Source organism: Panthera leo, chromosome B1 (genome assembly GCF_018350215.1).
Source record: "Panthera leo isolate Ple1 chromosome B1, P.leo_Ple1_pat1.1, whole genome shotgun sequence".
Lineage (NCBI taxonomy): Eukaryota > Metazoa > Chordata > Mammalia > Carnivora > Felidae > Panthera > Panthera leo.
In genome coordinates this window covers 170,003,539-170,018,543 of record NC_056682.1, presented here as the reverse complement: position 1 = coordinate 170,018,543, position 15,005 = coordinate 170,003,539, and the positions used below count along the sequence as shown (strand labels likewise).

General features: G+C 42.9%; 1 protein-coding gene across 16 annotated transcripts in view; it reads left to right on the top strand.

The window, feature by feature from the left end:
- LIMCH1 (LIM and calponin homology domains 1) overlaps positions 1-15,005 on the top strand; it is a 326,428-nt gene that overhangs the window by 296,527 nt on the left and 14,896 nt on the right. For 6 of the 16 annotated variants that reach the window (XM_042936513.1, XM_042936501.1, XM_042936508.1 and 3 more), the window contains 7 exons: positions 2,507-2,547; positions 7,036-7,116; positions 10,079-10,171; positions 11,033-11,137; positions 12,484-12,614; positions 14,363-14,484; positions 14,751-14,874. In XM_042936513.1, the coding sequence (XP_042792447.1) occupies positions 2,507-2,547; positions 7,036-7,116; positions 10,079-10,171; positions 11,033-11,137; positions 12,484-12,614; positions 14,363-14,484; positions 14,751-14,874 (697 nt within the window). Of the gene's footprint in view, positions 1-1,662; positions 1,738-2,506; positions 2,548-7,032; positions 7,117-10,078; positions 10,172-11,032; positions 11,138-12,483; positions 12,615-14,362; positions 14,485-14,750; positions 14,875-15,005 lie in introns of all 16 variants that reach the window. The other 10 variants (XM_042936498.1, XM_042936505.1, XM_042936504.1 and 7 more) reach the window with 3 other exon arrangements.

Sequence of the window (15,005 nt, the reverse complement as noted above, 5' to 3'; positions counted from 1 at the left end):
TGAAAACCACTGACTTGAAGTATGTGTTTTAATTGCTGACCAAGGACATTGCCAAGAGATATAAAAATAACAGTAATACTTTGTTTACAGTGAATAAATTCCTATCTTCGAGAAGAAAAGGCCTCTAATAAATGTAACCTTAAAAGACAGAATTTGTCTTAAATTGGGAGGGGAGAGGGGGAAGTATAGGGCTTTGCCCAGATATAAAAAGTCAGAGGGAGTGGGAGATACGGGCTTCCAGGTATGGAATGAGTAAGTCACCGGATGGAAAGAAAGTACAGCTCAGAGAATACAGTCCATGGTATTGTGACAGCGTTGTGTGGTGACAGATGGTGGCTATACTTGTTCTATGTGTATGTGCTATAGCATACTGTATAGAGTTATCCATCACTGTGTTGTGCATGAAACTAATATTGTGCATCAGTTGTACTTCAATTTAAAGGAAAAAGTCAGTGGAACTATGTAAGTGACTAGTCTGTGGTCACACATCAAGTCCAAAGAAGCTATACATTTAGGATCAGGAATCTTGGAGCCATACCTAATACTCTCTCCCTTAGACAATGATATCTCCCCCATTTCTACAAACTCGTATGTTTATAGACTGATTTACAGGCTACTGAAGATCTGGTGGTGAGCCCTAATGATATTTCACAGATTCCCCCTAAGCACGCGCGTGTACACACACACACACACACACACACACACACACACACACACAGGGAGTCTCTTTTTCATTTATTTTTCTTTTATTATTTAAAAAAATTTTAATGTTTATTTATATTTTTGAGAGAGCGAGCATGAGCAGGGGAGGCGCAGAGAGAGAGGAAGACACAGATTCTGAAGCAGGCTCCAGGCTCTGAACTGTCAGCACAGAGCCCGACGTGGGGCTCAAACTCATGAACTGTGAGATCATGACCTGAGCCGAAGTCGGACACTTAACCGACTGAGCCATCCAGGCACCCCATAAGTAGCCTTTAAATAATCTGAAAACATTCACAGAATACATTTGAAGGTGACAGTTTTCCTTTTCTCAACTATCTCCCAGCAGTTCAAAGATATATTGGTGTTTTGGGAAAATACGTGAACATTTTAAAACTGATGTCTTTGAACTGAGAATGATGTGAGAGTTGCACAGGGCCCCGTTTAAGGATGTAAATGCTGACCATGAGCTTGTGTCTATACAGACAGACATCTACACATCCTTTTGCTACACACATGCACAACTTTGGCCTCAGACTTCCATACATATGCTTTATAAAGGATAGAAAAGAATCATTGAACTCATCTCTGCTGTCTTTTATACTTTCCCAGTGTTCTCCAAAAGCAATTTAAACTGTGCGTTTTGCTCTTGCAGAGCGTATCATCCTATCATTTGAGATTTAACTTTTAACAGTATCACCATTAAGTATACGCCTATAAAATTTCACCTAACGCCAAGGAAGACCAACCACGGCAGGAACTGTCCCATTTCTACTGGCTTTTGTCCATGTCTTCAGGTTTTGTATGAGTTTTATTGGGATATTTTGTACTTTAGAGTCCCTCCTTCTCAACTCTTGTATCGACGACAGCCAAACGTCCTTCAGTACTTGAGAGCGTGGTTCTATCCAATTCTCACCCCGTCCTCATGGTTTTCTGTTTGTTCTGTTCTGCCATCTGATCTAGAGTCGCCTGGCATTGCCAGTGTTCCGCTTAGAGTTCAGAACTCTTGGCGACGTTCCCAGTTTTTCTCCCAGTCAGGTAAAATGCATACTGGGTAGCTGTATCTCTTTTGTGCAAAAATCCATGTTGGGGGCAGCCGATACTGTCTGGCATTGTTCTTCATTTCTGATTTCAGAAAAAAAAAAAAAAAACAAAAAAACGCTTGTTTCTGACACACAGTTAGCAAAGAGCTGGTTCTTTGGTAACGGTACCAGTTATACTAAAATTGGAAGGAAATGCATAGAATTTTATTTTGATTTTGAAAATCTAAAGACATAATATTCAGCTCTTTCTTTTTAAAAAAAAAAAACAAAAAAATAGGCATTCAAAATCATTTTTTCTGCTCTTCTCTTTTTTTTTTGTAAACAAAGGTTAGAAGTATTTGCCAGGAACCGGTAATGGTTCTCTTGTTAACTGTGTCCCTCTCTTTACTTTCTGGATGGTGTCTGGCCTCTCCCTGTATGATAATTCTCCATGTCAGACAGTGAGGGAACCGGGCAAGCAAGCTGGAATACAAGGGGCATTAAAAACCAGCACTTATAATTTTTGCTTCTTATAGTCTAGTCTCTGGTGCTAATTGATGTGATCAATCATATGACACTGGTCATAACTCCTTTTGGTGATGGGTACAAATTGCTTCAAGGGTCTGCTTTGTTATGATCTTCTAATGCTCTTGGCTTACCAAAAAAAAAAAAAAAATTGATCTAAGGCTGACATAGGAACCACCCTCCACTCAGAGGATCAGAGAGAAACACTGTTAGCAGCTGCTTAATCTTCTTTTTTTTTCCTTTTCTTTCTTTCTGTACAGTGGATTCTCCAGGCAGTGAAAAGTCACCTGTAACGACACCTGTAAGTAGCTGTGTGATTTTAATTTATAAAGTATTTGATTTGCTTAGAAAGAACTCGACCAAAAATGGACTCTAAATGATTATAAAAGAATAATTAAAAGTCTTGTGTAATGCTCTCCGGTGCAATGTGAGGAAAGACATTATATGGGTGGTTTATCCTTACACAGAGTTGTGATATGCCTGGAAACAAAATGGTAAGTGAGTTAGGAAAGTAAAATCTGATGAAGGTGACCATAGGAATTAGTATTAAAACATGCAGCTCCTATCAGCATTCAACATCATTATTTTAACCGAGGGTAATACTTCAATACTTGAACATAGTGTACTGTCGACAGACAGGGCGCAGCTAAAACTCCCTGGGAGACCCACGCTGCCCCTGTTCACTCCTTTTCACAATGAGTATCTTGAATAATATTAATTGTATGTTTAGTTTTCAATATTTTCTTTCAATTACATCAAAAAAAGTCATTTGCTAAAAGTAAACATTAAGACACATGATGCTGTGGCAACTGCTTGCTGCTGAATTGTACGTGAACGCTCTCTGTAGACCTGACTTTTCTCTGAACTGCGTGTTCCCAGTGCTGGGCCTGGCACCTTGTTCAGCCTCTGAAACTCCACTGGCTTTGGAGACTTCCTCGATGGCACAATCAACTGTAGCATTTCCCCGGAGCCCCCGAGGTGTAGCCACATAATCACCGTTGCACCTCTGTTTCCAGATTTACTAACATATGACCCTGCAGATGTTATATAACTTCTTTGGACCTTATATTCCTTGATTATGCAATGAGATCATAATCCCTCCTTTCAGGATGTTGTGAGCTTTAATCGAAATAATTACGTGAAGCCTCTAGCACAGTGCCTGATCCATGAACAAATCCTCCCAGTGGCTAATCCAAAAGGCCCACCATAGCCAATAGGAATTCTTTTTTTTTTTAATGTTTGTTTATTTTTGAGAGAGAGTGTGTGCAAACGGAAGAGGGGCAGAGAGAAAGGGAAGCAGAGGATCCGAAGCAGGCTCTGTGTTGACAGTAGAGGCCAATGCGGGGCTCAAACTCATGAATCGTGAGGTCATGACCTGAGCTGAAGTCAGATGCTTAACTGACTGAGCCATCCAGGGACGCCGCCAATACCAATTCTTACCTATAGGTACATTGTCTCACTCTGAGAAGTCCTAAGTGTCTGTGCAGAATGGGGAAGGGTCACACAGCCCTAAGTATTTCCAGCCACATTCCAGAACTAGCAACCACTTGTGCAGTCTGAGTCTCCAGCCAATACTGGGAATCTTGAGTTTCTCAGGAAGCTGAGTATACTCCCGGTATGTGGGAACCCCCAGAAGGATCCCAGAGGTGGCATCCTTGGCACATTAAGAGTATACGAAACACATTGATTTCCATCTTAATTTACATGGGAGCAACAGAGTCATATTGTTCTTGTACCCCTAGGCAGGGGTGGAGGGGAAGGGTGCCCTGAAGAGATACGTCCTTATTTCTGGTTTATGGAAACTAGAACAAGAAAGAAACAAATTACTGACCTATATAAGTGAATTCTCTGAAAATACCACCCAAATTTGACATTCTTTCAATGATAGCTCTTCATAGGACACAAAAATAAGTGACATTTGAAAATAAGAGAAGCTTGAAGAGGAACTAAGCTTGGCTTATGCTGACCTCAAAAGATCAGAACACTTGCAGTCAGACTTGGAGTGGCCTGGCTCAGCATCTAGAAAGGGGAGAGAAGGAGATGCATTCCTTGGCCTGAGGTGATTCCATCCATCTATTCAACAAACATCTGTTGAAGGCCTAAAAGTGCAAGGTCTTGGGATACTTAGGGGGATAAGGGTCCTCTCTGCCTAGGAAACCCCAGGCCAAAGAAAGTACAGATTTGTAAACAGATAAATTATAGAACAAAGTGGGCTAAATGCTCTTCATTCTGACTTTCTCTAGCAGCTTTCAGATCTCTTTTATGATAGCTATCACACTGTCTTCTGGTGTCATTTATACATTGGTCATTCCTTCACAGCCATCCTCCCCACACACTCAGTTGTGAGCTCCACAAGGCTGGGACCCTTGGCCAGCTGGTATCCCCACCTGGCCCACACTGGTGCTCAGCAAATAGTCACCAAAGGAAAGAGCGGGATCACTTTGCTTTCCCTTTTGTTTATCACGCAAGTATCTTCCTCTTTATCTTTCTTCCTCTGAAGACACTATTTTTGTCTTCCTTTTTAACAAATATTCCCTATTTTCTTCTGTGCTCAATCTCCCTACCCCACACTACTCCCTTCTGTCTGCTCACACTTTACTTATTCTTGCAATTACTGCCTGGTAAAATCTGAAAATTGAATAATTCCTAATTGTTCTTCTTTTTTCTGCCACGATTGGACAGACTCTCCCCACTGGACTCCCTATGGCTTTGTTCACAGAACCACACCCTTTTCCTTAAAAGACAGAGAAGGGTCATTCCTTCGAGAGGCGTTCTGAACACTTAAATGGCTTCTTAGTTTTAGGAAAATGCCAAGTGGAGCCAACCTTTAACACTGTTAATTCCTAATTTATTATCTGGAATCCCATTTGGATGACATCTTATGATCATCCAAGGAAATTTGGGAAATTTTGAATTATATACAGTTAAATATCTTAAATAGCTTTTCTCCTGCATAACCTGTCAGAGCCTTTAGTTTACTAATTGCAGTATGAATCCCAAGAGTGGTGTATAGGAAATACATTTCTCTACCTGATTTGCCCACCTTTCCTTGATTTTTTGTGGGTATCATCCTAACCATTTGCAGGTACCATAGCAAGAGTACCAATGGAGGCTCACATTTCATGTGTCTACATACATTAAAGTTATAAATATTTATCTTGCTATAAATCAAGCAACACCCATGGCTGGCCTGCATTCTCAGCCCAGAGACACTTCCTTGGGCCAGCTCAGCCCTTGTCCACCTAAGTGGTAGCATGGATCTGTTGGGGGCAGGGCAGAGCCGAGGGTGAGCTGGCCCAGGTGTCTTGGACAGTAACTAGACCCGTCTAAGCCTCGGACAGAACTGACCCTGTCCAGCTTCTCAGGCAGCTCAGGTAGATAGATTCTGCCTGCTGCCCACCACCCCCAGGCCCTCCCCCTCCTCTCAAATTCTGCCAGCCTCATCTTCCTTTTTTCTTTCTAGATTCCTAGACAGTTCTAAGTGCTTCCCCAAACCAGCCCATCAGAATAGAGGGAAGGGAAGAAGCACAGTTAGTGGGGAACGTGGTTTGCTTTGGCACCTCCCCCTGGGTGTTGGGAGAGGCCAAGTTTAAATGCGGCCAGTTTCCCAGAGGCCAGCTGTGATCTCTCTTCCCCTGTGGACCTGCTCCGTCTTGTATATTGTGTGACCCGGTTGCCCACTTTGGTTCTTGCATCCTTCTCCCGTTATTCCCATTCATTCATTGCTGCCAAACTCACAAAACCCTTAAAAAAAAAAAAAAAGTCTTTAAGTTTGTATGTTGGTTATTCGGCACCAGGGCAGGGACTCCCTCTTGCCTGAATCACAGGTGATGCTGGTGAGCATTGGTGAGTTAAATAACCCACTTTAAAGACAGCTGTGATGGAAAAGCAATAGCAGCATAAAAGATGAGTTTTGGGGGCTCCTGGGTGGCTCAGTCGGTGAGGTGTGCGACTTCAGCTCAGGTCATGATCTCACTGTTGGTGAGTTTGAGCCCCGCGTCGGGCTCTGTGCTGACAGCTCAGAGCCTGGAGCCTGCTTCAGATTCTGTGTCTGACTCTCTCTCTCTGCCCCTCCCCTGCTCGTGCTCTGTCTCTCTCTCTTAAAAATAAATAAACATTAAAAAAAAAAAAGATGAGTCCTATAGGGGACACCTCGGTGGTTCAGTCAGCTAAATGACCTTGATTCAGGTCATGATCTCACAGTTCATGAGTTTGAGCCACTTGTGCTGACGGCTCAGAGCCTGGAGCCTACTTCAGATTCTGTGTCTCCCTCTCCCTCTCTCTGCCCCTCCCCCACTTGACTCTCTCTCTCTCTCTCTCTCTCTCTCTCTCTCTCTCAAAAGTAAACATTAAAAAAAAAAAAAGATGAGTTGTATAGTATGGCAAACACCACTTCTCACAAAATACAGTTCTGCTGAAATAAGCATTCCGATTTGCTTGGACCAGGATCGATATCCAGAATGAGTATCTCATGCTTAGAAGCGTGCATACATTTAAGAGATCACTTCTAAAAGAAATGAAGCCAAAGCCTTCCCATGCCAGGGGCTAGTTACTTCATGTTTTCATTAGCTGCAAAAAGGTTCACAGATCATACCAGCTTCCTGGAAGTAAACCAAAGAGGAATTAGGATTAAAAAGTGGTTTCCGGCAGCAAAGAGGGTCTTTAAGACATGTGGAGGCTTCAATTTCCGTATGTCGGAGTGCCAGTCTGTAAGCTAATTGTGTCCCTTGCCCTGTCCTGGCCTTGAGGACGTGGCTTAGTTCTGATCGTGGTTTTATTTTCTAAGCAGTTTAAATTCTGGGCATGGGACCCAGAAGAGGAACGTCGGAGACAGGAAAAATGGCAGCAGGAGCAGGAACGTTTGCTCCAGGTAGGACTGGGCTTACTGCTTTGTTTTTTTCCATTAGATGATGCCCTCATCGTTACTGTTAAATAAGTTTTTAGCACAGGAAAGCATGGAATTGGATTCTTCTCAGAAGTTGGTGAGTCTAAGGCCATTCCCTTGGTACCAGTGCAACAGTGTCCTGTGTCTGAGTCCTCCTGCCAGAGTTTACACTGATGAACACAATGAAAAAGCATTTCACTTAAAAAAAAAGAAAATCCAAGGGGGCACCTGGCTGGTTCAGTCAGTAGAGCATGTGACTCTGGATCTTGGGGGTTGTGAGTTTTAGCCCCACGATGGGTGTAGAGATTACTTAAAAATAAAATCTAAAAAGAAAAAACCCAAGTATTAGGGGCCAACCCATCCATTCATCACCTCCTTAGTTGCCAAGTTCCAGTCCAAGTAGCAGTGGGGATGAATGATCAAAAAACTATTTGGTAACATACATGTGAAATAAAATGTGGCCTGGGTCTTGTTCCTTCAGTGGAAATGTTTGCTCCATGTTTGAGTAAAGGCTGCTCATTTTTAATCCTAGAAACCTTTCGGGAGTAAATTGATCATGGTGCTGCTTGTTCCAAGCCAGTTTTGTAGAGTAATGAGGATTCCAAAAGTAACCTACTAATCTTAGAAACTAACCTGAGTACTTGCATGTGCCAAGAACTGGCATATTTGTTGGTGCTTGATACATCTAATTTAATCCTCATAAAACTCTTCAAAGTATGCCTTATAGTCCAAGTATGCAACTGAAGAAACTAAGTTTCAAAGAAGTTAAGGTCAGACAGCTAACAGTTGTTGAGCCTGGTTTCAAATACAAGTCTGTATGAGTTTAAATCTCATGTTCTTTCTGCTGTATTCCAACTAGTACTGATTTTACCAAAAGAGCATAAAGAAAAAGAATGTTAAATCTCATTAATTTTGATGACTTTAGGCTGGTGTGTTTTACTTCTTTTTCCTTATCTTTTTGCTTTGACCGTCACTCTTGGCTTAATTCCCAGGGGCTGGGAGCAGGGGTCAGTTTAGATAGGTAGTTAATTATAGTATAGCTTTAGGTCTGCCAGTTAAGTTTAACACTTTTCAGAATTGCCCAGGGTTAAATCTTTAACCCAACATGCACAGGGATAAATACCCACATATTAGTGAGAACCCAGATTCAGCAAAGTCCCAGAACTGTGGGGACTTTCAGGTCCACTGGGAGACCCCAGACCAGCCATGGGCATCTACTGTTCCCTTGGAACTCAGATGCCCATTGCCCAGCTAAGTGGTGAACAGCTAAGAGTCAGAAATCCCACAAAGAAGACAAGCAAGCGTGCTTCCCAGGGTGGCACTCTGTCACTTACAGTCTCCAAGGAGGCCACCGTTACAGATGCAGACATATGTGTTATTCTTGTCCCACCAAATTGTTACGCAGCGTGGCACTGCAGGGTTGTGAGCTTTGGGGCAAGGTGCCTGTGCGAGCCTGCCGGTGTGGGCACGCGTGTGTTCACGCATGTGTCCACACATGTGTGCACGTGCTGGTGTGTGTACATGTGTGTGTTGGTATGTGCTGGTGTGTATGTGTGTGTGTGGCATAGATGTATGGCATCTTTCACTCCCTCACTCAGTTCATCCTCCTGGTGAGGGAAGGATGTGATGTGAGCTCCTAGAACCAATAAGCCTAAGCTTTGCTTGTTTTTCAGTTTCTGTTAACTGTTAGAGTCTGTTTCCTCTCTCTGAAAGGCCCCTAAAGTCCCTCTCAGAAACTTTATAAGATTAGGTTTTGATAACAACATTTTTACCTAGAGTTAAAAGCTGGCCATGGGTTGGCCAACAATGGCTTTTCCAGAACATTAATAAGAACATCAGGCTCCAGGCAATCCCGGTAGAGCCCTTTTGCTCCTAAGATAATGACATCACAGGTGATACCTGGAGGAAATCTCAGTGCCTTCTCCAGCAAGATAGAAGCAGACTTGTTTTAGCCTCAGAGAGAAGATTGACAGTAATTAGACTAAAATATTCGACTGTGTGTGGTACACTTCAGTGATGCCTTTGTCTCTGGCATGTCACAGGCACCATTCCCAAGACATCTGGGGTGTCAGCTCCCATTTTAGGCACTAATTTTAATCTCCATTTATTCATTTCTTCTAGTCAGCTGTCCAAGGGACTCCAGGCACATTTTTGAAGCCATCCTTATTCAGAGTGTTTTTTTCCCCCAGAAGTGGTGACTGGTGTTGTATTGTTTCCGAAAACAGTAATGGCAGTTCTGATGCTGGAGCCTTCTAATGGGCTGTTTACAAGCTACTCTTAATTCAGAAGTTACTTAAACCTGGGAAGATTCCATTCCGGGAGAATGGCTACAAGCAAAGAGTAACTCAGCTACTCAGCTAATTATCATCTTGTCCACTTTGGACCTTTCTGCATTGTGTGTCTTGAAACCCACAAGGTTTTTTTGTTGTTGTTTGGTTGGTTGGTTTCTGGTTTGTCTTTTTTTTTTTTTAATTTTTTTTAACGTTTATTTATTTTTGACACAGAGAGAGACAGAGCATGAACGGGGGAGGGGCAGAGAGAGGGAGACACAGAATCTGAAACAGGCTCCAGGCTCTGAGCTGTCAGCACAGAGCCCGATGCGGGGCTCAAACTCACAGACCGCGAGATCATGACCTGAGCCGAAGTTGGCCGCTTAACCTCCTGAGCCACCCAGGCACCCCTCTGGTTTGTCTTTTATCAGACCCTCTCAGTGGCAACATATTTCTATTAGTGAAATGGCAACACTCCTCTCTGAAGGGCCCAGTAGAAACAAACCATCAGTTTAGTCTACCTCCCAGGACAAAAACCAAGTGAAGGAAGATCTTACAGTCTGGAGATAGTCTTGTGATAAATTGTTCATGGTGGTTTAGAGGTGGGAGAGAAATGTCCCAGTGATGTACGTGTGCCACGGTCAGTTCAAGAACTATCTGTGGAAATTCTGTAACAGGAGAGATACCAGAAGGAACAGAACAAGCTGAAAGAAGAGTGGGAAAAGGCTCAGAAGGAGGTGGAAGAGGAGGAACGCAGATACTACGAGGAGGTAGGAAATTCCCAAGAAGGAATTTGACTTGTAGTTTTGATTCCTCAGATTCTATCAACGCATTTTTTGTCCGTGGTACCTGTATGCATGCGGCTGTGTCTGATTCTCCTTACCCACAGCCGAGCCCTGTCTACTTCTCCGAAGAGTCATCTCCTATAGACTCTGAAAGACCACAATTCCCCCCAAATATAGTTTGTGGTAAGGGCATGTTGAGTCACGGTCAGGGGCGACAATATAATTTTATCTTTTCTCTATGCAGAGAGTCAGATTCTTGACTTACCTTAGAGAGATGGCATGAAAGTATTTATTTGTGGGTTGCTTTGAGGAAAGCATGTTTGGGAGTAGTCAGTTCATTTTGGGAGGATGATGTTGGTAGTGAGGCTAAGTGGATCCTTCCACTGCATTCACTGTATGGCACTAGAGAGATTCGGAGGGAGGAGAATTTGGTTTTGTCTCATTTCTTTAGAAACAAACCAGACCACATCAGAGAATTAGAAGGGAGCTACATTTAATGTATATTATCTAAAATTTGTTTATGATTAATTTTCTGAATTTATCTTTAATAATTTTTCTGCATAATCTGATCCCTAAAATCATTTCCAATTAGGCTTCTTGAATCAGACTAAGTAATTCACAAAGACTTTGTTTTTCTAAACCAAATGCTAATTTCTAAATCGTTGCCCATAGAAAGTGTTATCTGATTTACATGCTTTTGGGAAATAATACCTTTTGTTTTTAGTGCCCTGCTTCTTTGCACATAATTCCAATATTCTTTTCCTAAAGTTCCTTAATGAAATTTTTCTCTTGACAAATATGATTTTATATTTTCTCCCTTTCATTAATTCCTATTCTTCCCTTTAGGAGCGCAAAATAATTGAAGACACTGTGGTTCCATTTACTGTTTCTTCAAGTTCTGCAGACCAGCTGTCTACGTCCTCCTCTGTGACTGAGGGCAGTGGGACAGTGGTGAGATCATAGATTAAAAGCAATTTGTGAGGGATGCCTGGGTGGCTCAGGTGGTGGAGTGTCCGACTCTTAGTTTTGGCTCAGTGATGGTCTCACAGTCATGAGTGTGAATCAGGCTCTGCACTGAGCATGGAGCCTGCTTCAGATGCTCGCTCTCTCTCTCTCTCTCTCTCTCTCTGCCCCTCCCCTGCATTCTCTCTGTCTCTCTAATTAAAAATATAAAAATTAAAAATAAAATTGGGGCGCCTGGGTGGCTCAGCCAGTTAAGCCTCCAACTTCGGCTCAGGTCATGATCTCGTGGTTTGTGGGTTCGAGCCTCGCTTTGGGCTCTGTGCTGACAGCTCGAAGGCTGGAGCCTGCTTTGGATTCTGTGTCTCCCTCTCTCTCTGCCCCTCCCCTGCTCATGCTACGTCTCTCTCTCTGTCTCTCTCTCTCTCTCTCTCTCTCAAAAATAAATAAATACTTTAAAAAATTTTTAAAAATAAAAAATAAAAATAAAATAAAATCAATTTGTGAAATGAATAAACCTAAATAGAAGTACTAAACAATAAGGCCAAGTTTCTTACCAGTTTAAATCCAAGACTGGCTATTTCCCTAGAATCATGTCAACTACTATGTGGCCATGGTCAAACTCCAGAGACACTTCCTAGGGAGCAGTAAAATCATTACTGGGGCCATGTCTGCTCCCACAGGCTGGCAACCAAAGTCTCTCTGCACTGGCTGGCAAGGTCCTGGTTAGTGGGGCCCCGTGCTGGAATGTCCTTCTTACTCCCCATCATTCACTTCTTCAGTAGACATGTATTCCTCTCTGCCACACCGTACGTTCCTTTGCACCGCATAGTAGCAACAGGATACCAACAATATGCTCTCCCACCAGCTTCCATGAAAGTTGCTTCTAACTCACTCTTCAGATTCCACGTGAAATTTATATGTGTCTTCAGGGGCTGGAGACAACCTAGAAAGGCCGGTCTACCTCCATATCCTACCAGTAAGATGGTGGAGATATGAAACTGAAGTCATACCAAGACTTGAATAGTCCGTAATCTGTGTAAAAAAAAAACATAATAACTCATGGGCACTAGAAAGCCAAGACTCCTCTGACTTTATTTTGAAAGGTGGGTTTTCTAACCAGTTCTCTTTCATAATAACTATCGAGAGAGATCCAGATTACACACTTATTTCAAATCACTGGAAATCAGTTACCAATCAGTTAAATTAGACAATTGTTTTTTTTAATTGTAGGCAATGTGATTGAAAAAATGTTTCAAATATCCCATGGCCAGAGATGAGTGTTGTCCAGTGTGTTTAAAAACTATATTCAATATTATCCTTGTTTTCTCCATTAGAATAAAACGGACTTGGAAAACTGCCGAGAGGAGGAACAACAGATAAGACAGAAGAAACCACTCCAAGGGGACAAAAATGATTTATTATTGCTCAAGACCAAGGAAGGTCATTCACTGGAGGAAAAGGGCAGGTATGAACTGTACCAGGCTGTCCATCTAAATGTGCAAAGCCAGGCTCTACCCATTCGCTCCCAGAAAGGGTACCCATTTCTAATGCAAATCATATTCAGCTTTGAAATTATCATTCCAGTAATACATTACATATTGCTTAAACACATTCTAATAGCTCTGAAGTCAGTCTGAGGAAGGGGAGATAGTATAGATCATCAAAGGAACATGCTGTCACTTCAAAGCTCCAAATCTAAATATCGTTCACCTGAAATGGTTAATGTGTCTGGAGGGAGGGAGGTTGAAATGAGGCCCTAGGGTCTTACCCACTGTGGTTTTACTGGACTTTGCCACTATCCTCTGAGGTGCGAGAAGCTACATTTATTCTGGGTGACAATATAAAGGATAACTAACACATTGGTTGTGGCTAATCACCTCACCCCGTGGGTTCCACTGTGTCCCATGGGAGATCAGAAAAGGACACGAAGAAACCCGTGGAGCATTCAGAGCTGGCTCAAACTGGAACAGAATCCAGTTGTAGCTATCGGCTATAGTGAGTGTATTCCTAGAAGGAAGGAGCCCACAGAATCCCAGGAAGCTGGCAGTACCCTGCCACCAGCAAGTTTTTGTGAGACAGATGTTTGCTTCTGGGACTTTGAGATACCAGGGAGAGATTAGCAAGCATGCCAGGATGTGTGTGCATGCACATGTACAAGCGTGCATATATACAGCATGTGTATCCACACACAGCATCCTCAGAGGGACCCGAAGGCATGAAAGGCTAAGCGTCAAAGATGGTCTAATTTGGAAGTGTGGCTGGGAGCTGGGCTCTTCTGGTGGGATTTGCTCTGAGAATTCTCCCTTGTCCATCAGCTGGAAGACCGGTTGAATTGTGGACATAGGAGCTTTAGGCCCAGGTCCAGAGTCTGCAGAATCTCTGGAATATCATGCCTGTTTCCAGTTAACGCTTTTCAAAGGAACTTCCAAGTGTCGTGCAACGAAAGCCACTACTCGGGAATATCTGAATGAAACCGCCAAGCATTATACATGGATTTGCACTGGTTCTCCAGACACTCCCTGTCATCTCCTGAAACTTGTTTTTCCCAGAAACTTTCTTAAACCTCCTCCGTCTCTCCTTCCTTGGCATACAGAATCTACTGCGAGGCCAGTGATTAGTATGGGCTGCCCAAATCCTATGCGGCCTAAGTGATTTCTACAATAAGTCCTCCCTCATGAAAATCTGGGAGATTCCAGTTAGCCCTGGCATCCCTTGATATTATTGGAAGCAGAGCTTTATGGACAGGGAGGTGGGGAAGACATCAGAAATAATGGTTTCCAAGCTTATGAAACTGGTGGGACATGAAAATGTGCAGCATTGTCCAGTGTTTTAAGTCCACTTTACATCTGGTTTAAAATGAAAAGAATAGGGGCACCTGGGTGGCTCAGTCGGGAAGTGTCCAACTTCAGCTCAGGTCATGATCTCGCAGTTTGTGAGTTCGAGCCCTGTGTCAGGCTCTGTGCTGACAGCTCAGAGCCTGGAGCCTGCTTCAGATGCTGTGTCTCCCTCTCTGCCTGCTCCTCCCCCACTCACACTCTGTCTCTCTCTCAAAAATGAATAAGCATTAAAAAAATGAAAAGAATAAATAAACATTTAGTTAGTCCCATTTCTGTTTTCATATTACAACTGGTACTTCCATGCCCTAAGGGATAGGATACGTTTACTTCATTTGCTTTCATTTCTGTTCTGAAATATACTGGTTTGTCTTAACAGCCTAACTCAAGGGGCCATGGCTCATTCTAAGAGTCCTGTATCAAAAGGAATCCATCAGGACCGTCAGCTGGATACAGAAACTGGAGCCCTACACTGTGGGATGAACCCACAGCTAGCTCAGGGTAAGAATGGGTGTTTAAACCCAATGATTAAATTATTGTAAGCCCCGTAACATGGTTCAGACAGGTGTGACCTCTGCTGACTGCAAGCTTCTCTCCTAGCTTATGTTAAACAGCACAGTGAATAGATTCCCACCAGGGTGGGCCCAGAGTCTAGATGAACTCCCCGTAAGACCACAGCAGGCATTAGCACATTAAAGAAAGGTGACATACAAAGCACGAGGGTGACCTTATTGAACACTAAGTTTATGTTCTTTACTTGGCCTCAGATCCATCCCAGAGCCAGCAGGTATCAAACCCACCAATGCACATTTTAGAAGATGTGAAGCCAAAAACCCTCCCTTTGGATAAAAGCATTAACCATCAGATCGAGTCTCCGAGTGAAAGGCGGAAGTGAGTAGCCAAATAAGACGCATGTGGAATTCCTTTTGTTTGCTCTTCTTTAACTAACAACGGGAAAAGTAGGATGAGATGGCAAGATGTCAGCAGCATTTTTGTGCTTCTCTCCATTGACTCTGAGTGAC